The 21,109-nt window shown below is 42.4% G+C and overlaps 4 protein-coding genes across 4 annotated transcripts; 2 read left to right on the top strand and 2 right to left on the bottom strand.

Annotated features, from left to right (window-relative positions):
• Positions 1-1,500: 1,500 nt before the first annotated feature.
• On the bottom strand, positions 1,501-2,920 carry LOC143027085 (uncharacterized). The gene is made up of 6 exons (XM_076188029.1): positions 2,810-2,920; positions 2,674-2,721; positions 2,195-2,602; positions 1,953-2,114; positions 1,729-1,860; positions 1,501-1,643 (listed from the first exon to the last, which is right to left on the bottom strand). The coding sequence occupies exons 1-6, from the start codon at positions 2,816-2,818 to the stop codon at positions 1,521-1,523; spliced, it is 882 nt and encodes a 293-aa protein (XP_076044144.1). The 5' UTR covers positions 2,819-2,920; the 3' UTR covers positions 1,501-1,520.
• A 4,476-nt stretch (positions 2,921-7,396) lies between these two features.
• On the top strand, positions 7,397-9,393 carry LOC143027084 (uncharacterized). Its single transcript, XM_076188028.1, has 5 exons — positions 7,397-7,552; positions 7,635-7,700; positions 7,776-8,894; positions 8,974-9,167; positions 9,255-9,393. The coding sequence occupies exons 1-5, from the start codon at positions 7,412-7,414 to the stop codon at positions 9,376-9,378; spliced, it is 1,644 nt and encodes a 547-aa protein (XP_076044143.1). The 5' UTR covers positions 7,397-7,411; the 3' UTR covers positions 9,379-9,393.
• A 2,645-nt stretch (positions 9,394-12,038) lies between these two features.
• Positions 12,039-13,459, bottom strand: LOC143026917 (uncharacterized). The gene is made up of 4 exons (XM_076187702.1): positions 13,381-13,459; positions 12,520-13,296; positions 12,250-12,440; positions 12,039-12,174 (listed from the first exon to the last, which is right to left on the bottom strand). The coding sequence occupies exons 1-4, from the start codon at positions 13,420-13,422 to the stop codon at positions 12,057-12,059; spliced, it is 1,128 nt and encodes a 375-aa protein (XP_076043817.1). The 5' UTR covers positions 13,423-13,459; the 3' UTR covers positions 12,039-12,056.
• Positions 13,460-18,372: 4,913 nt separating this feature from the next.
• On the top strand, positions 18,373-19,755 carry LOC143026916 (uncharacterized). The gene is made up of 6 exons (XM_076187701.1): positions 18,373-18,416; positions 18,523-18,570; positions 18,651-19,064; positions 19,149-19,310; positions 19,385-19,516; positions 19,596-19,755. Exons 1-6 carry the CDS (start codon positions 18,408-18,410, stop codon positions 19,722-19,724), a joined length of 894 nt encoding a protein of 297 aa, XP_076043816.1. The 5' UTR covers positions 18,373-18,407; the 3' UTR covers positions 19,725-19,755.
• The last annotated feature ends 1,354 nt before the right edge of the window (positions 19,756-21,109 follow it).

Here is a 21,109-nt window from a genome sequence, read left to right as displayed (position 1 = left end):
CTCTTATTGACCAGTCTCTTTCAGACTAGTTTAAATGTATGGTTTTTGCACAGTCCAATTTGTTCGACATCCACCACTGTGGGAAACTTCAGGTTTTTATAACCATCCTTAGAGTTTCACGTTTTTCATCCCGCTTTAATATTATGGTGTAGCACACAAGACCTATTGTCAGTAAATCGACCAGAGTTTGCTTACTTTCGAAACTGAGCAGACGCGCACATTGACTACAGTAGTCAATGGTAAATGGTACGCAAACAAGGTCATTAACTACCTGTAGAGTAGTCAACCTAGCAATTATTAGGCTTAGACCTAAGCTACCAATACCATGCAAACAAACTTGAGGTTCCGTCGTTGACAATGAAACTTAATTTGGTTGGACATTGTACCTTTCCAGTTTTTGAACCAAGCTCCTCTGGGTGGTCAGTAGGACCAGATTCGCATATGAAACTTTTGCACATGGAGTCAAAAGAAATACCCCCCCCTCCCAGTATTTGCACATCCCAGTTACTATTTAAGTAGTCAAAGTAGACTCAGACGTTAGGAACGTCTATCCTTTCCACGTCTAAGATGGTCCTGTATGCAGGACCTGGCAGAATAGCTTGTACAAGCGTGATCGAGCACGTGTAGCAACACGCTGCCACTGCTAGTGTCCCCTAAGTGTACACATACCGTTTATAAAATCATCCTGTATCCGATTATTATGCTTAAATTACAGCGTTCCAAATATGTTTTAGGAGGATGACTATTGTATTGAATTTATGTATACCGTTATTTGCATACTGTTCAAAGATTTAATTATTTTCAATATATTATGCACATCATGGCGGACAGGCCAATCTAATACAATCCCTAAACCAATTTCGCAGTTTAAGTTGCTCCTTCCTATATGTTGTACAGAAGTTCACTACCCTAGTGCTAATCAGCCTCATCACACTTAAGAAATGTGTTAAAGTCTATTGAAGCACCAACTTGTAAATTTGATAGACGCAGACGAGAGGTAATCGCGCAAGCCTTAGGAAAGTTTAGTGTAGGATACTGTACCGAGGTGGATGTGGTGTAAGAGCGGCGTTTGGCATTTTGCACGCGGGTTTTAGGTGCTACGAGTGTAGTGGAATAAATCTTAATGCAAAAAACCCAATGCATGTTATTACAGGATTTGGATAACTAAGTGAACCGTTAATTTGGTCGAAAATTTAAGGACAATGGTAGTTGGTCATTTATTGGGGAGTTCGTCAATAAATATGGGGTACACTGGGCAAGTTAGTGTATTCGTTGTAATGCGCATTACTTGAACATTGCACAAAATCGTAGACAGTGGGCGTTGGTGAACTATAGTATGACCCGAGTTTCTACAGCTTGGGCTTGTAGAATTGAGGTCAGCAGTTAGCTATAATGGTCGCATGTAGAAGGACTGAGCATCAGATATTTAGGCCTAGCCAGTTTGAGGCTCAAGATTTGTTTAATGCAGTCTTCAACAGAAGGTTTAAGAGATCTAGTGTATGGGGGGTACAAGTTTATTGTTAATGGTACGCTCGAGAAGGCACACCGTAGGGCAGAATAGATGTTTTGGTAATGAAGGTCCAAGTTGTACTGGTAAGGAGTTCGTCGAGCGTGACCGTGGTGTGGACAGGGCGTAGATCAATCTGAAATTAGAAGTGCAATGAAGTTCGTTAGAAGCCAGCGGGAAAAAAAAAATTATATATATATATATTTAAGTGCAAGGCGTACCGAGTATGCAGTGATGATGGTTGTGAAGTGGCGAATCAGGGTATCCGTTTTAGTTCTGAAGTGCACTGAAGTTGTAGTCGTAGTTTGTAGAATATCGACTACAGTTATAGCCGTGGCAGTTTCGAGTACGTGCTGGAGATAGAGTCGCCGTTAAGAACTCGAGGGTAGTGGGGAATTTGACAAGTTTATTTCAGGACGACTTACCGAAGTTTAGGGCGACTTACCGAAGTTTCGGTAACAACGGGAGTTACGGTTGTCTTTTGAGGAGGACCAGGGACGTAAACGCGTTCAGTTGCGAATTCAGTGATAGTTACAACGTTAGTTGTTGTTACGTCGTTACGGACGTGGATCGTGCTCGTGGAGAAGTGGGTGTGCGTCAGTGTAGTCTGAGGGAGTTTAATACGAGGATTAGTATTAAGTTTGCGATGTGTAGCTTACAGACGAGGCCACAGTTAAGAGTACTTACCGGTATGACAACCGAAACAAATCTCATTCCCGGGAATCGATTCCCTGTCGATTGGCCAGGTGTTCTAGGGTTACCTAGAACACCTAACGTAGGTTGTTGGCCAGTTCTGTCCACATTAACGACAAGAGAGGGCGTTCCTGGGAAAGGAACAGGTCGGGACTCGGGGTTTTGTGGACCGTTGTCCACGCTTACTTCTCGATTGTTGGGAAGACGTACTATTCCGGGCGATACTTCGTTTCCGTGTGGAGTCTGTCCACCAAAGTCCCTCTGTCCACCAAAGTCCCTTTGTCCAAAGACTCCAGCATGTTCAGGTCCGCTTAAGGGGTCTATGACGAGGTTAGGGTGTCCTCCCGTTACAAGGGGACCTTGGGGACCTTCGGAACCTTGGGTTCGTTGACCATATGGGATCTGGAATGATATGCTTGTGAGAGGAGTTCATGGTCGTTAGTTTAAGATATTGCAGAGTTTTAAATACATACCGTCACCCTTCCACTGCATGCATTCACAGCAAGGAAGATCAAAGCAACCTGAAATGAAGATCAAAGTAATACTTAGTACCTCAAAAGTAGACTAGGAGACTAGTACCATAGCCCATCTAATATTTTTTAAACTTACATTAATCATTTTCGCAATCTCCTACACGGACCAAAAACCCTGCTTGTTTGTCTATGACCCCGAGAAAATGCACCGCCTAACTAACTTTCCCGCCCTTTTTGTTCCGTCGGTGATCGAGTTGCCAACAACTTATTTTTAAAACCTAGTAATCACTGACTGCCGTAAAGGGCCCCATTCACGACAACGATTTTCAACCTCAACCCAGATTTCGAACATGGTCGGGGTTGGAGTTGTGGTTGGCGGCTTCGCCACTCACTGCAACAACCAATTGTCCAATTTTTCGCAGTTGATCCGCAGTTCTATTGTGATAAGATGTCTGATCTCGACTCTGACGATCTTTTTAATATTGCTGTTTTTTTAGAGGCAGATAGAAAGCTAAAAAAAAAAAAAAAAAAAGTCAAAATGGTGTAAGTCTTGGCTTCAAAAAAGAAACAAGCTATCCCATAATCAATTATTAAAGGAACTGAGACTAGAGCCTAAAGACTATATGAATCCACATTTTTAGAACTTCTGTCCTTGGTAACACCAATCATAAAAAAACAGGATACGATGATGAGGAAGGCTATTACACCTTAAATTTTGAAACGAGTATTTCATAAGCATTGTTTTTCATTATTTTATTCGAGTATTCTTTATTTTTAACTTTCCATAGGCATGGATGTTGACGGTATATCTCAATAATCCCTCTTACGAAATCTTTACTGTACGCTTCCATTTTTTTAGTTAGCCAGCACAACTATAGCTACAAACGCACGGTACGAAATTTTGGGCACAAGTGATAGATTTGGTTGTCCGCACCCATCCACCACTCCAACCCCAACACAGACTAAAGCTCCGCCCACAAAATATCAGGAAAATCTAAACGACTCCAACCCCAACCACGACCTGCAAATCGGGGTTGCGATGTAGGTTGTTGGAGCCCATCCACGAGAAAATTTGGTCTGGGTTGGGGTTGGAAATCTGGGTTGGGGTTGAAAATCGTTGTCGTGAATGGGGCCCTTAATTGGTATTCCACACAGCCAACATTCGTGTATTTAACACCAACCAACAAACTATTTTATTCCTATATCGCCGATGGGGCGCTATGCAACTGAATGGAATATACTGGTTTTACAAAAGTAAAAATAATAATCGAAAGAAGAACCATCTTTTAACCAATAGGGTGACCGAAAAAAACAAACTGGCGCCATCCGAAATAAAAATAATAAATAATAGTACCCTTCGGTACGAATGTAGAGTTAGATTCTGTTCTGAAAGATCATGAGAGAGATCTGAAGGTAATTAACAATTGTCAACAGACACAACTGCTAACTTGCAAAAAGCATTTTGTTGCACAAAATTGACACTCACCTGCTAATTATTAACGAGTTGGTATAGATGGGTTCCCGGGTGACGCCATTACGAAACAAGGTGTGTGTGCATCCGTGTAGTCAGAAATGCAAGGTAAAGGAATATGTATGTTGTTAGTCTTATAAATTCCTTGATTTCACATACTGGCGCTAAAGACTGGTTAAAAAAGCCAAATTATTTATTCCGAGTACTTGTAAATGCATGCTGCAAATAACGGTACAAACTAGCCTAGAAGGCATGGTGTCCACAAGGTTAACCTTATAAATAACTTGACTTCACGCTAAAATCGGTTGAAAAATGCCAAACGATGGGTACAGATTATCTGAAGATGCTTGAAGTGGAAGATAGAGTTGAACTGCAAATATGAGCTTCGAACAGGAGAACAGCTGCCAGACCCATTATTATCGTTGAGCGATGGTTAACAGATTTAGAGTTCCCGTTACAAGAGCTATATTGGAAAGATGTAACAGAGTACCACGAAAGAAGCAATGAAAGCATACAAATAGCTAGATGCTTACAACTATTTCATGTGTGGTCATGCCCAAGACTGTTTTTACAACGAAATATCAGCTGCCAGCGAGTTTTGTTTCATCAAATCCGAGGCAGGTATCCAAAAATCATCCGTTCGAAGTCGCAATTTCGCAGTGTAACTCTGTCTTCTGCTTTAACTAATCTGAATCCATTGTTTGGCCCTTTTCAACCTACTTTTACCGTAAGTGAAAATAAGCAATTCATAAGGTCGTGGACACCATGTTTGGTAGTTGTTTTGCAGTGCCTGTTTACAGCATGCATTTACAAGTACTCGGAACCAATCGTTTGGCCTTTTTCAATCAGTTTTAGCGTCAGTAAATGAAATCAAGGAATTTATAAGGTTTAAAACATACAGATCGTTCCTCTACCTTGCGTTTGTGAGTGCATGAATGCACGCACCCGTCGTTTACATTTCGTAATGACGTCACATGGGAACCCGTCTATTTTACTAATGCCTCTCGATTTCATTCAGCGCAGAGGTACTTCTCTTCTATGCAGGATCGATTAATTGACTGTTCCAGTATTGAAGGAATCATGTATCACTGAATAAAATTGTTTAGCGACAGACTCATTAAGAAGAAAAGTGTTACAAAAGACTGAGTGAAGCATCGCCCGGTAAAGAAAAGATACAGTAGTGTCAGGCCACACTACACTCAAGAATATTTATTCTATTTTAAATTAAACGAGTTTTAGCTGAAAGGGATTGGGCGAGAAAAACAGTTTGTAGAAGAGTATGTTGGGAAACTCGCTGTTAAAAAATAATGGCTAGAAAATCAGAAGACCCAGATCAATGTAAGACCATTGTGTACATAACCGTACGCACCAAATGTGACCTATCGTAATATGGTGAGAGTGGATGGGGAATCACGACGACACAAACGGGATGTGAAATTATACAAATTTAGTTAATTACTGGTAACACACAAATGCTTCACACAAATTGCAGTTGCTAGGTAATTAGTAACACGCCAGAGAGACTGATTTATTCTTAGTGCTAGTATGAATCACCACTAGGAGCTAAGGTAAGAGAGAATCAAATGTATGTTGGATGAGTTTGGAAAGGGCACATGCCTTTGGCCGGCTGCTTTCTTTGTAAGGGAGTAATACATATTTGGTAATACATATGTAACCACTGACCATAAACTAGTTGTTCCGGATCTTTCGTGATGTACTAAGCAATTATACGTGTAATTACCTAATTTCTTACCCACTCGACTAGAAATGGCTGAAATCGCGGCCCGAGGAATGTACTCGTACAACAACGTTTTTCATATTTGTCAATTAATAAAAGTACTTGAAATTGTGGTGCAAATGATAAATAAAACAATAAAAGTATTTCTGTTCTAAAGGAATGGTTGCAAGCATTCTTAATTATATTTTCCTTCTATATTCTCTTTATCTATCTTAGCAATGCTTCATCAGCCATGCATAAAATAAACTATTATAAAAGTACCAATATCTCATGAACATTCATCTCTTATCAAACTTCCACCGGAAATAAATTGACTTGAAAGTGTTGTCAGAATAATAAATAGCAATTTGCACTTGAGTCTGAATGAAGTGAAACATTTCTTATCAACAAGGCCACAGATCTTTTATTCTTCTTTTGTCTTTCAGTGAGAAATGAGGAGGTAAGGAGGAGAACGGGGGTGGGAAGGGAGTTGGGAGATAGGGTTGATGAAAGAGTATTGGGATGGTTTGGTCACATGGAAAGAATGAGTGAAGAAAGACTAGTAAAAGAGGTGTGAAGGGCAGAGGTGGAAGGAATGAACATGAGGATGCGACCTAGGATGAGATGGATGGATGGGGTAAAAGGAGCATTGGGAAAGAGGGGAATGTCTGTTGAGGAAGGACGGGAGAGGACAGAAGATAGGGGTGAATGGAGAAGGGTTGTGTATGGATGATGCTGTGATGCATGAAGGAGAGTGGGTGGGGGATGGGGGTTAGGGAGTATGAGAAATAATTTGATACAGCCTGAAGGGATTTCTCCCCATCTCCTTTTCTGCATTGGGGGTCGGAGAGGGGTGGGGGTCGCAGATTTAATGAAGTGGTCTTGCTGTGGATGTGCTGTGTCTTGCGACACTGCTTCTGACCCAGGGCAGTGGGCGAGATGCAGGGATGACCCGTGATCCAGGAGGTGCCAAGATAAGAGAGGGGGAAGAGGGTGGAGGGGAGTGGAGTATGTTAGGGATGGAATGGGTGGGAATTGTTTTTATGCCTTTGTTTTTTCGGCAGCCTCCCTTGTAAAGGTGAAAAAGCCTTTGGTATATGTATGTATGTATGTATGTATGTATTCATGTATGTGTGTATGTATGTATGTATGTGTGTATGTATGTCTTTCAGTACAACGGCAGCGCAAGATAGTCAACAAGGACAGAAACGTCGTCAAACTACAGTTCATAACAACACTAATATCTTGTCTTACACAATTTGTCTTCCCTCTAAACCTGTTCTAAACACATTGAAATTAACTTATAATCAATTGCCGCTTTTCGCAAACCACCACGTTTGACGAGGACTGAAAATATTATCGGCAATAATTACAGCCTCCTCCTCCTTCCCCTCCTCCTCTTTTCCTTGGACTATAAATCAATCTGTTTATTTGTTTCTGCAAAAGCCTACTCTACACCAGGAAAATTTGCAAATAATGTTTAAAAAAAAAGTAAACACTTAAAACTATCTGAATCTCGTTAAGAGGATTGAAAAACTATGAAATATTAGATGAAACAAACTGGGAGGCGGTGTTGCCGTCATGCGTTCGAATGTGTGCCAAATCTACGGACTGTATATAAATACGTGAACAGAAAAGCTGGTTGTCATACTTCACCCGTCGCTCAAGAAGAAAACACCAACAAATTAAAGGTAAGGTGGAAGATGGAGCTGCAAGTACATCGTTTTGGTTTATCGAAAGCTAAAGTTCAACTAATTTTTCTTAATCTTCCAGATGCTGGCGGTGGTATCTCTAGCAATCCTGTCCTTCGTGGCTGATTTGTCAAAAGTGGACGCCATTGTAAGTATAGAACTTAAGATTTCGTACGAGACGTCGAGATTTACACGACCAAACCTAACGCTCTAATCTTTCCAGTTCGCGTATCCCCACACGAGACTCCACGCCTTCCCCGAGTTCACCAGCGCTTCGCCGGGTCTACAACTTGGCCTTGAGCAAGGCCAAAACTCCATTCAATTCTCTGGGGCCCCTCTAGTCGAAGCTTCAGGCTCCCTCCAATCTGGAGGATCTGTTAACCTTCACGACAGCTCCACCGCTCCTCAGAGCGTAAACTCTGGCCACTTCGGGTACTCTAGTTCGGTATCGGGTGGCAGCTCTGGTTCGGTTTTGGGCGGGAGCACTGACTCGGTTCAGAGCGACAGCTCTAGCCAATTCGTGAGCTCTGGTTCCGTATTGGGTGGCAGCTCTGGCCTGTTCGGGTACTCTGGCTCGGTATTGGGCGGGAACTCTGGCCATTTCGGGAGCTCCGGTTCAGTATTGGGCGGGAGCCCTGGCTCGGTTCACAGCGGAAACTCTGGCCAGTTCGGGAGCTCTGGTTCGGTATTGGGAGGCCACTCGAGCCAGTTCGTGTACTCTGGTTCTGTATTGGGTGGCGGCTCTGGCTCTGTATTGGGCGGGAGCTCTGGTTCGGTTCAGAGCGGAAACTCTGGCCAGTTCGGGGGCTCTGGCTCCGTAGTGGAAGGCGGCTCTGGCTCTGTATTTGGCGGCAGCTCTGGCTCTGTATTTGGCGGCAGCTCTGGCTCTGGCCAGTTCGTGCACTCTGGTTCTGTATTGGGTAGCGGCTCTGGTTCGGTATTGGGCGGCAGCTTTGGCCAGTTCGGGAGCTTTGACGACGTCGTGGTCGACGGGTCTGGGTCAGTTCTGGACGGCAACTCTAACTTCGGCCACTCTGGGAGCTTTGATCACGTCTTGACGGGCGGTTCCTTCGGCCAGCCTGTTGGCTCTGCACAGGCTTCGGTTACCCTGAACCCTTTCAACGTAAATCAGGTTCTCGTAGAAACTGGAAACTTTGGCCAGGGCGGCGTCCGAGTCGACACTGTTACGGGTGTTAGAAGAGACCCCGAGCACAACCCCCTTGCGTGCACGGTGACGCGCACAGTTGACGTAATCATCACTCGTGAAACTACGGAAACTCAAGGCTACGCAGTGACTGAAACGGAGTTCAGGGTCACGCCAGTGAATATCTTGGTAACGCAGGTAAGGACATCAAATGCTGAAAGTTAACTTGGTTCGGAACTAGGTACGAACACTCGTTAACGTCTGCTTCTCTTTTCAGACTGTCACCACGCCAGCATTCAGTCATCACCTGGTTTATGCAGAAGAAAAGGCCACCGTCACCAGTCCTGCTGTCGTCACCAACACTCTAACGGATTTTTCTCGGTTTCTGCAAACCGAGAAGGACACGTCTATACTAACGTACACATCGTCGACTTTCAGACCTGATATAATATACATCACTACCACGCAACTGTAAGAAATTTTAAAATTTCTTAATCGCAAGTTGTTTATATGCTTGCGTAACATTGCAACAAACTTGTAACATGCCTTCCTTTCCAGGATCTCGGTTCACCGCTACCGCACCTACACAAACTACGTCCAGGAAACTTCTACATCAACTTACACGGTCACGGCAACTAAATTAATTGTTGCTGTTAACACTGCATTAGTGCCTCATAATTAAAATCTGGTCCACATGCCAAGTGATTTATATTCCTATACAAAACGTATGTTATCTATTGTACATAGACCTAAGGTCTCTCAAATCTTGGAGCCAAACTTCATCGTTGGCAAATACTTCAATTGTTAAATATCTGAAGCCTACAGTCGCACTCCACTGTCACTATCTCTTATATGCCTTGTTATAAGCGAGCAACTAAAGACCTCCTTTACTTGTCCACACCTAACCTACTCTGGCACAAGTATTTAAATTTGCTTTACCCCAACCCATAAAGCGTTATGCAGAGAACATGACCACAATATAACGGAACTTGTCCCTCTAACTTCATCCCACGAGATGTCTATTTAACACGCTTCCCGCTCGCAAGCGAGACCCTACTGCGAAATTTATAAGACCTACTTAAGGCGGTCATCCCATGGTCTTGAGTTGGCAAGTAAACTTGCATTAGTTCAAGGATACAACTCTTAGAACCTGGTTCTTCTTGGACCTTGGTGGCAAGAATTGGCACGACTTAAGTCGTGCTGCGTCGTGTCGTAACCTCGAGGTTAAACTAAATCCTACGGGCTATCCAGCCAAGCGAACCTAATCGCCGGGCAGACCCGTCAACAGGCACTGCCAATCTAATTGGCAGTGTTCGTCGGTCGAAATGGTAAGGCGGTGTCCGGTAGCTGGAGCTTGGACCCTGCCAGACGCAAGTTGCTGAACCCACAGGCTTCCTCAAGTCATTGTAACTAAACTACAATTTCGCGCATATCATGGTGTACAATGCCATGTTGGACGCCATGCTTGTAGTACCGCACTCCCGACATCGTCGGGCACGTCCAGCTATCCAACACTATCGGACAAACCAAACCAGTTCCGGCGCCAAAGCCCGTCCAGACTAGTTGTATCGACGGGCACTGCTCGGAAACTAAAGCCACACGCCCCGGATAGTGTTGTCGTTCAGGCAGGACCTGCAGACTGCGGTAAGCCACCAGTATGAAATTTACCGGTATACCACCTGTCCAAAGCGGGAGCAGACGTCTGCAAACTAGGACCTGTCCCCTTCGCTCTATAGGCCTCGTCTGGCAGGGACATGTCAGTCTGGCGAGTCTGCTTGGCAAACCATCAAACTGTCCGTTCCCGGCACCATTTGCGGGCAGTGGATGGATGGAGGGCTGACATTGCTGCCAACGCACGAGGTGAGGTGCGAGCAAGTTAGCAAACCCGCTCAGTACAGACCGCCAATTAATCGCTCGCTCAATCGCCCAATGGCAAAAGCCCTTTTATACCTTTTTATTTCCTTAAGCCACGTCCACACGGTCGAGCAGTGTCCGTCGGGCACGAAGGCTTTGCCATTGTACGAGCAGTTTCAGCGGGCAAACCAAACTATCCGCTCCCGGCGCCAATAGAGGGCAGTGGATGGAGGTCTTCCGTCACTGCCAAACGCACGAGGTAAGGTGTAGGCAGATCCACTGACTACCACGTTATTAGTACATGTCCACACAGAGTGCTAGTGCATATTGGTCACAAGACACTATAAATTAGATTGATATATAAATCACATGAATGTCTGGAGTTTTGATTATTTGTCCATCCGCACGTAATTGCGGAACAGTTTCATTTTCCTCATGCAATTCACGTAAGATTGTCACAGCTACCCGTTCTTTCACGTCTCTGCAACCACTCCCGGCACCAGACGTCTGTGGTCTCCTGTTTCTTTTTAATGCAGGCACCAATTAAGATAAGTATGGAGCGCACCATGGCGATCTTACCGTAATGAACCACTCGCTCACAACTGCTGGCGTCCGACTGCCCTCCAACCACCACAGACAGCTGTGTGGACATCTTACGGACTTTGCCCTGCCAGGCACAGCTCGACCGTGTGGACGTGGCTTTAGTCAGAGACTTTGCTCCACACTGGTGTTACCGACAGCTCTCGACCCGCGGAACCCTGGTCTCGATATTTCCGTTGACGTCATCTGCGCAGTGGAGATGCTCTCCGGCTCTCCCTCACCCCCCCCCTGCTAACGTACCTTACAGTATTCGTTTTACCTTGGACTGACAACCCTTCGTGCCCGACTGATAGTCATTTTAAGGACGTATCCTCGGAGCTAGGTTAACAGCTTACTGCAGGCAAACTTTAGACCCTTGCCTTTCAGAAGTCCGGCACCCTTAGGTGTAAACTCTTGATTAATTTGAAGTCCATTTGTACACCAATGCCGTTTTAATCAGACCGAGTACAGTCTAATACGAAAATTTGCCACGAGTTATGGCGGCACCCTCAATTTCTCATGGCACACTGGTTGGGAGCAAGTGTAGTGCAAGATGGAATTGCGACAGCGATGCTGGTGGGGATTTGCGTTTAGACGTTGTCCAAGCATGGTGTAGTTTAACCTGGATTTTTAACCAAAATCGTAAACCACACGAAGTGGTTTACCGTCAGATATTTTTTGATTTATAGTTTTAGGGGAAATGCCGAGTCCAGCATGGCAGAAAGAGTACGAGGCATTAGGGAAACCTCGTAAGACATCCTTACCTTTATTTTGGTAAAGTTTGTAGATTAGTGTCTAAGCAAATGCTCAGATGTTGAGGTCGTCAGAGAAACACTTGAATTGTTGAAATTAAGCAACTTCATTAGAATGATAATTAAATTATGATATTGCAGGATAGGAACGAATCTATTTAAGCTTTGTATCATTTTAATTATAAGCTTTCGGGGTAAATGGAGCGTAGGTAGAGATTGTTACAGTGTGCACTACAGTTTCTGGTTGTTCATTCTTCAATTGCGTTAACGTCGACGTAGAGTAGAAAGTGTTCCTGGAATAATGAAATTAGTTTAGTTTCATTAGACAAGCATGTTAACTAACAATCGTTATAAACTTCCATACTTACGTTAATACTTGTGTTGCGAACGAAGTAACTGGGACTATTGTTGTTACAATAGTTGGTAGTGTTGATCTCACTAGATCAGTTAGAGTCGCGACGTGAGGGTCGAGGATAACATTAGTTACCGTTGAAGTTACTAGCTTTGTCGTTGTTACTTCAGGAAGGGCGAGTCTATCGTTTGGTCGAGTATGAACAGTCTAGAAAGAAAATTAGTTTTTAGACCGAGACTAGGGGGTCCAAGACTTTACTATTTGGACTAAATAAAATCAAGCTTACCACAGTTGCATGGAAGGTGCGGACTACTCTTGATACGAGGGTAGTTCTGGACGTTAGTGTAGATTCTTGCGTAACTGTATTGGTCACAATGTTGAAAACCGTTTTAGTGTCTTCTACAGTTACTCTCGACATGTCGGGTACTCTAACTCTGAAGGGAGATAGGTCAGCAGAAGATATTCCTACATTGGTCAGCACCAAGTTCAGTAGTTGGTCTGGGCTGAAGGAAGTACCGGGAACCCTGACCGTTGTTACCGGGTCAGTAACTACAAAGTGGGTACCGGATGGGTTGGTGCCGGTCTGAGACGTGCGACGCTGGTCGTCGCCAAATGAAGGTCCTGAAGACTGAGAGCCGCCTTGAGAAGGCGGGGGTGGAACAAAGGTTTGACCCTGGGTTGAAGGGAACGTGAACCCGCCTTGCGAGGTTGGAGGTTCATCAACCGAAGGTAATGTTAATGTTCCGAAGGATGTCCGGTCTCCTTGGTCGACGTTGAGATGACCGAAGTTGTGGTTAGGGTTTCCTCCTTGGAGGAAATGGAAAGAACCCAAGTTCAGTCTCGGGTCGTCTTCTTGGATGAAACGCCCAAGGTTTTGGGAAGGGTTTCCTCGGACATCGTGGGAGCCCAAGTTTTGGTTAGGGAAGGCGTCGTTTACGGCGGCGTTAGGTCCGCCAGGACTTCCTGTATTAACATTATTTAGCCCTCCACGGAGCGCGTAAGGTACAATGGAAGATTGTACGACAACAAGGGTCGACACGCACAGAAGACTTTGTAGGAACATCTGGAAAGTAAATATGAAAATATATAATAAAGATAAATGTATACATATAGACTTAACTCAATCCAGACACCCCTTCCTGCTCACCTTGTACTCACGACGTTTGGCAACGAACACATTTCTTCCCATCACCCTCCGAATATTTATAAAGGCTGGAAAGTGTGACGTCACAACAACTACAGCCTTTCAGTCATCTGATTGGTGTAAAATACCTACACCGCCAAGTCGATAGCCAATGGGGCATAGGTTGGTCTAAGCTTATGTGAAGACATTATTTAATTATCTTAATTTGTTTGTCATTTATTTACAAAATTCCATTTAACTTTCTGCTTCATTGTAATAATTGTTTGTCTGTTTATTTGTTTTAATATATAGATCGTAGCAATACTCGCCTCAAGTGGGAGAACGATTGACACTGAAATGTACAATGTTTTACTTGTCAGAACTTTGTCAAGTATTTACTTTATAAAACTTTGATAAGTAAAACATACAGTGCATTTCAGAAAGTGTCAGTTTTAAAATAGGGTTGGATTAATCATAACATGAATTAAAATAAGCGTCCTTTTGGAAGCCAGAAAATCGTAAACCGGCATCGTCAAGAACAATTGCTTCTTTCACCCATTTTGTCATAAATGAGAAACAATACAACAACTGTTTGTGTTCACATTTATTATGTATTAACCTATTCATAGTGCAAATTATTACAATTATTCATAACCAAATGCGTAAAGATAGCAAATGCTCTTGGCGGAAACTTGAACTGTTTACGATTTTGTGGTTGCAATGAAGACGTCAATTTATTCGTTCTGCGTACGACCTCGTTACACAAGGTCTGCTATCGGCATAATTTGTCATTGCGTAGTGTATGCACCCCCTCTCATTGTAAGCTATATTCTTCACAAAGACTAGTAGAAAACCTGGTCATTACCTTGTCTAGCCTTGATGGATTAACACTATCAGTGAACAGGATATTGACAAGTCAATCCGAACTATCCAATCATTGACTGTTCAGAGGGCCCGCACTAATTTCAATTCCTTTGATAAAGATGATGAATAGTATCGCTTGGCGTCACCCAAAATATAATAAATCAGTAGACTGGTTTTGTGCCTACTGCTTGGAGGCAAGCAAACGTTGTTCCTGTTTTTAAGAAGGGAGATAGATCGTCTATATGCAACCACAGGCCAATCGGTTATAGGAAAAATGCTTGAATCAATAATAGTAAATAGACTCAGAGAACACACCGAAAGACATAATTTAATCCGTGATTCACAGCATGGTTTCTCCAAGGTAAGTCATTGTGACTAATCTTCTATCCTTTTACACTAAAGTATATAAGGCGTCAGATAACAATGATAATTACGATGTCATTTACCTTGACTTTAGCAAAGCGTTCGACAAGATGCCACACCAGAGACTACTAAATAAAATCAAAGCCCATGGCATAGGAGGAAAAGTTAGAATGGATTAGAGCTTAGATAAGTAACAGAAAACAGCGGGTCACTATAAATGGAGTAAAATCTAGGTGGGGCAACGTTACTAGTGGGGTCCCCCAGGGCTCGGTTTTGGGTCCCTTGTTGTTCATGATGTACATAAACGACTTAGACGACGGGATAAATAATGATGTTAGTCAGTTTGCGGACGACACTAAAATAGGACGCCTAATTAGGCCAGGAGACGACGCAGAGATTCTGCGGGATGATCTTAACAAATTGTTCACATGGTCGGTGAAATGGCAAATGAACATCAATATCTCTAAGTGTAGCGTGTTAAACGTAGGGTTACACAACCCCGAAAATAGATACAGCTTAGATAACACACTTTTAGAGAAAACTGAGTGCGAGGGAGACTCGGGAGTTCTAGTGAGTCCGGACCTTAAAACCAGGAAACAGTGCATTAGCGCCAGGAATAAAGCTAACAGAGCATTAGATTTCATTGCTAGGACGGTAACGAATAGAAGTGCAGAGGTAATTATTAAACTCTATCTAGCGATAGTTAGACCCATCCTTGACTATGCGGTACAGTTTTGGTCTCCGTCCTACAGAATGGACATCAATTCACTAGAATCAGTACAGAGAAGAATGACCAAAATGATACATGGACTCAGAAATTTACCTTACGAAGAGAGGCTTAGGCACCTTAATTTACACTCTGGAAAGACGCAGAGTGTGGGATGATCTAATAGAGGTGTTCAAGTGGATCAAATGCTTTAACAAGTGTGATGCAAACAAGGTCATCATATTAAAACAACAGGGCAGGATTCGAAGTAATGGTTATAAACTGGACAATTTTAAATTTAAAAAGGAAATAGGCAAGAATTGGTTTACTAATAGGGTGGTCGACGAATGGAATAAACTTAGTAACCATGTAGTAAGCGCTGAAACTATCAGTTGTTTTAAGAAACTATTAGACAACTTTATGGATGGGGATGACAGGTGGTGATGGATACGGAGCTGTCTAGTGTAGGTCTTATGGTCTCATGCAGTCTCCTTCAGTCTTATGTTCTTATATATATATATATATATATATATGCAGAAAGATCACTATTAACAACACGTGATCCACAAATTTTTCCTTAGTGGTTACCAGCAAAATATATATAAATATATATATATATATATACATATATATATATATATATACATATATATATATATACATATATATATATATATATATATATATATATATATACACTGTATTAAACACGACAGCATTTTGGCACTGATTAATCTTCTTACAGAGATTTTCAATTTTTCTCACAGTACATCTCATTTCGGAGGGGTGGGAAATGAGATCTAATGTTAGAAAATTTGAAAATCTCAGTAAGAAAATTAATCAGTGTCAAAATGCTTTGGTGTTTAATAGTGTGTATTAGTGAGAATCTGCGCCCGAAATATATATATATATATATATATATATATATATATATATATATATATGTATATATATATATATGTATTTATGTACATATATATATATGAAGGAGATGCAAGAGACCATAAGGCCTACACTACACAGTCCATTTCCCTTACCATCTGTCATCCCCATCCATAAAGTTGTCTAACGTTTTCTTAAAACAACCGATAGTTTCAGCGCTCACTACGTGGTTACTAAGTCTATTCCATTCGTTGACCACTTTATTGGTAAACCAGTTCTTGCCTATTTCCTTCTTAAATCTAAAATTGTCCAATTTCAACCCATGACTGCGAGCCCTGCCTGTTGTCTTAATATGATGACCATGTTTGTCTCACCATTGTTAAAGGCCTTGATACACGTGAACATCTCTATTAGATCACCCTGCACTCTGCGTCTTTCCAGAGAGTGTAAATTGAGATGGCTAAGCCTGTCCTCTAAAGGCAAATTTTCAAGCCCATAAACAATGAATATCTTCATATATATATATATATATATATATATATATATACATATATATATATATATATGTATGTATGTATGTATGTATATACACATATGTATATATATATGTATATATATTCATATAGATATATGTGTATAATGTGTGTGTGTGTGTGTGTGTGTGTGTGTGTGTGTGTGTGTGTGTGTGTGTGTGTGTGTGTGTGTGTGTGTGTGTGTGTGTGTGTACGTTTTGTGTGTGTGTTTGAAATGAAATGTCTGAGAAGTATGGTAGGGGTTACTAGGTTGGATAAGGTGAGAAACGAGGAGGTGAGGAGGAAGGCCGGAGTGGAAAAGGAGATGACAGATAGGGCTGATGAAAGATGACTGGGGTGGTTTGGGCACATGGAAAGAATGAGTGATAAAAGATTGATAAAAGAGGTGTGGAAGGCAGAGGTGGAGGGAGTGAACTTGAGGGGACGACCGAGGATGAGATGGATGGATGGGGTGAAGGGGGCACCAAGTAAAAGGGGAATGTCTATTGAGCAAGGAAGGGAGAAGACATGAGATAGGGAAGAGTGAGGAGAGACTGTGTATAGATTATATTATTATGCAAGGAAGGGAGGGATGGTGGCTGGAGGAGTAGGGGTGCTTATGTGTGAATGATATTTTGACGCAGCACGAAGGCATTCCTCCCCGTCTTCTCTTTTTCTGCATGAGGAGACGGAAAGGGGGGGTCGCCGATTAAATGAAGCCGCCTTACTGTGGATGTGCTGTGTCTTACTACATTGCATCTGATCCAGGGCAGTGGGTAATATACAGAGATGACCCGTCATACATGAGGAGCTAAGATGAGAGGGGGGAAATAGTTGTAGAGGGGAGTGGAATGGGTGGGAGTAGATACATGATTTTGACTTGCCTACCCCCCTTATAAAGGGGAGAAAGTTCTTAGTATATAGATAGATGTGTACACACACACACACACACACACACACACGTATATATATATATATATATATATCAGCTTTTTTTTGTAAATATTGATGCCAATGTTTCAGTCAAGATCATTTTAAACACCCTGTCGCTTGTTACAATTAGGATCAACTGGTTAAAGTCACGTCACCTGGCGACAGCCCTCTCCTCCCACCTTAAAAAAAAAAAAAAAAAAAAAAAAAAAAAAAAAAAAAAAAAAAAAAAAAAAAAAAAAAAAAAAAAAAAAAAAAAAAAAAAAAAAAAAAAAAAAAAAAAAAGGTGAAATACAGACGTTGAGTGGTACTTATCCTTTAGGAAGTCTAACCTCTACCACTTTTTCTATTGTTATTGCTGCCGTAGGGCAATTCTTTTATTTATGTGACATGGAAGGATCTATTCGAAAAGAGTAACTTTTTTCACTTCAAAAGAGGTGTCAAGTAGGTGAATAAACAACCTTAAGGCAGACAGCATCAAATTAAAAAAAAAAAAAAAAAATGGCAGGGGTGGTATAGTGTTTCAAAGTCAGAAGGCGCCATTATGCATCTTTACATTTGTTCTCTCTTTCTCTAATGACATGGTATTTTGTTCAACGATAGAAATCAGCTTGAGTCTCTCAGCTAGGATAAGTTATAGAATAGGAAATTAATTTTTGTTTTGGACGTTGGTACTTTGATGAAAAAATAAACAATACGGCGGTGTCTAGCAACTCATGTTTATGACCTGTAAGATCGTATATAACGCTAAGTTTTGCCGAGTAGCTTGCAGTCGAGCCTGAAAATCAACAATAATGTGTAGGGTAGGGTCAGGAAAATTATAACTGTTGAATATTCTAAACGTTTATCGACATAGTGTGGAGGTTGAAATGTATGTATTGTCTCTAAATTAAGTACTCGTGTTTACAGGTTAACTTCTTGGTGCTACTTGCAGCAGTCTACGTCCATGGGGCAAAGGTTAGCAAACCGCAGTTCCACTAAAACCTACTTTAAGGATCGGTTGGACTTGCATTAACTTTTTTTTTTTTCTCCCGTAGTTCCTGCCACCCTACAGCGAGCGTCTCTCCCAAGGAAGCGCTTCACCTGATGTCTTCCTTCCCACGACAGGAACCCAATCCCAAGGCCCCCAAACTGGCTCGGGGAGCCGCGGCTCCCAATTTCCTCGTGTCTTCCAACATGGCATCCCTAGCTCTCGACCCGGACCCTCTGTGACGGGCCCGGATGGCCCCGTTTTCGGAAACCCAGATATACTAACTAGGGAATCTGGCGTCGGTAATGTGTTCTCCCGACAATCATCCCACCAAGTTCCTGTGCAATTTGAACAGGATTCTTCCGATCAAAGAACCCAACTACAGTTCTCCGTAACGTCCCTGACTAACGCCATACTTAGAGCTCTTGGGTCTGTTGGCAGACACATAAAAATGTCACCACCCGTAACTCGAACTGTAACGGTAAGTTTTGGTCTTTGTTGACCTGGTACAACACTTAGGTCTCTCCCTCGCACAAATCTTACCTTCCTGTTCTGCTCGTAACAGGTAACCAGCTTGGTCAATGTACAAGAAACTAGAACTATCCTGGCTACAAGCCTTCTCGTTGTTACGTCCCATGTGACAGTCTCCAACACTGTCACCACCCGCGTCTTCAAACAATCTGAACCCGAAACTAAAACGAGGAAAATGACCATTACGGCAACCAGCGTAAGTTCCCATCTACCAGACTAGACAATGTATTAAACTGTAGTGCCTTGTCCTAATCGACTTTGACTTTTCAGGTTAATTTTGTCACTGAAACTTCTGCAATACACACTTTCCTCACGGCTACAGCAACTCAAACTCGCTACGTCTATACCCCAGAGCTCAAAACGTTCCACACAACTCGAACGCACAACTTGCTCTCCTATGCAGTAAGTTCGAACTCTTACATTTTACGTCAAAATACTTTAATTTAAAAAATCTAGGTCATTACTGAGGCTTTTGTTCCAGAGCACCGTCGAGAGAGTCTTCGAGACTCAAACTTTAGGTGTAAAGAATTCTGATACTTTCACCACCACAGCATACGTGACTAGGACTTTCTACACGACGCTAGTTGCACCTACAAATGTGTATAATTAAATAAAACTTAGAATCCTGATTTTTTTCCTCATCTTGACCTTTTTCTTCAACCTATTCGCACTTAATCACTGGAACTATAAGTTCCAGTGTTCGTAATAGGATCTCGATCCTACAAATGTACGAGAAACTGGTTTATTACACAACCGAATTCCCAATCCATTGCGACTCAATATTTCAAACTTGCTCGCCCTTCAGAACACTTGCTACATACTCTCGCAACATCTACAGGATTGCTCCAGAATTGGTCAACCTTGAGCGAAACCACTCAAATCTAAATCTACGCTAGATTACAAAACATTAAATGTGGATATAAACGGCTAACCAAAACGTAATGCCTATATTAATTTTATAACTGTTTAGTCTGCAAACGTTAACTGTTTATAATCGCCCTCAGGACGGCGTACAGTGTGCTTCCGGCGCATCTAAGATATAGATCTAACAATTGGACCACACTGTACCCTTAAGTGACCTTGTAATCTGTTCGCGTTCTTGGCCCACTAACAGAATTCTGGAAGTGGGCGAAGTTAAAACCTCGCGCGCTCATTATACCGCTACTTTATAAGCGGTCCAGTGCCACTCGGTACAAAAGACGGGTCCACACTACAGAAGGACAGAAGCAAAATAAAGACGCGTTGGGAGGAGCACTTTGGTGAGCTCTTTAACGACAGCCCAGTGGATGAAACCATCTTGGATCCCACAGCAGCCCATCCACCATGACCTTGCTGGTGCGCCGCAGTTGCCTAAAGTTTGCGAAATCCATCAATCCATAATATATAAATATATATAAAATTTTAGTTCCTGTCTATATATATGAATATATAATATATATATATATAAATGTGGCGGTACATCAGCATCAAATAGAATTAAAGTTATTCACCATCTGGACGGAAAAACTACCTAATGAATGGAGATGCCACGATCTTCAAGAAAGGCGATGGATCGAACTGCGGTAATTACCGCGGCATCTCGCCTCTCGCAGTTATTGGTAAAATCTTTGCAGGATCTTACTGAAACTCCTTATTCCTATTGCCGAAGCGGTTCTACCTGAGCCACAATGTGCCTTCAGATCAAATAGAAGCACTGTCGACATGATCTTCACAGCCCGGCAGCTGCAAGACCACTAACATCAACACGACTCCTGGAAAGAAACTAGCCGTGATCGCCCCAAATGGAGAACTACAATCGCCAATGGAGTTCAGCGTCTAGAAGCCAGGAGAACGGCAAAACAAGAAAAGGGAACACGCCGTAAAGAACGCTCAGAGCAGCGGATAACAACAAACCAACCCTATACTCATCACCATATCTGCCCTTACCGTTATCGTGTAGCTCACGTATTGGCCTCATCAGCCACCTGCGCACACCAGTCATAATCTGTTAGTTCG

The sequence above is a fragment of the Oratosquilla oratoria genome, chromosome 7 (genome assembly GCF_046742065.1).
Source record: "Oratosquilla oratoria isolate Oo_2021 chromosome 7, ASM4674206v1, whole genome shotgun sequence".
Classification (NCBI taxonomy): domain Eukaryota; kingdom Metazoa; phylum Arthropoda; class Malacostraca; order Stomatopoda; family Squillidae; genus Oratosquilla; species Oratosquilla oratoria.
This window is presented reverse-complemented; position numbering and strand designations above follow the sequence as displayed.

What these genes read in the sequence shown, in the direction of transcription:
- LOC143026917 (XM_076187702.1), bottom strand. Translation starts at nt 13,422, where the DNA reads ATGGGAAGAAATGTGTTCGTTGCCAAACGTCGTGAGTACAAG. An exon ending in GCACCTTCCATGCAACTGTG is followed by an intron (nt 12,441 to 12,519) that starts GTAAGCTTGATT and finishes TTTTCTTTCTAG; the next exon opens with ACTGTTCATACTCGACCAAA. An exon ending in TTCGCAACACAAGTATTAAC is followed by an intron (nt 12,175 to 12,249) that starts GTAAGTATGGAA and finishes TCATTATTCCAG; the next exon opens with GAACACTTTCTACTCTACGT.
- LOC143027085 (XM_076188029.1), bottom strand. An exon ending in TTGTTTCGGTTGTCATACCG is followed by an intron (nt 2,115 to 2,194) that starts GTAAGTACTCTT and finishes AAACTCCCTCAG; the next exon opens with ACTACACTGACGCACACCCA. An exon ending in CCGTTGTTACCGAAACTTCG is followed by an intron (nt 1,861 to 1,952) that starts GTAAGTCGCCCT and finishes CTCTATCTCCAG; the next exon opens with CACGTACTCGAAACTGCCAC.
- LOC143026916 (XM_076187701.1), top strand. An exon ending in CCGTAACTCGAACTGTAACG is followed by an intron (nt 19,065 to 19,148) that starts GTAAGTTTTGGT and finishes TGCTCGTAACAG; the next exon opens with GTAACCAGCTTGGTCAATGT. An exon ending in TGACCATTACGGCAACCAGC is followed by an intron (nt 19,311 to 19,384) that starts GTAAGTTCCCAT and finishes TTGACTTTTCAG; the next exon opens with GTTAATTTTGTCACTGAAAC.
- LOC143027084 (XM_076188028.1), top strand. Translation starts at nt 7,412, where the DNA reads ATGAAACAAACTGGGAGGCGGTGTTGCCGTCATGCGTTCGAATGTGTG. An exon ending in AAAACACCAACAAATTAAAG is followed by an intron (nt 7,553 to 7,634) that starts GTAAGGTGGAAG and finishes TTAATCTTCCAG; the next exon opens with ATGCTGGCGGTGGTATCTCT. An exon ending in TACATCACTACCACGCAACT is followed by an intron (nt 9,168 to 9,254) that starts GTAAGAAATTTT and finishes CTTCCTTTCCAG; the next exon opens with GATCTCGGTTCACCGCTACC.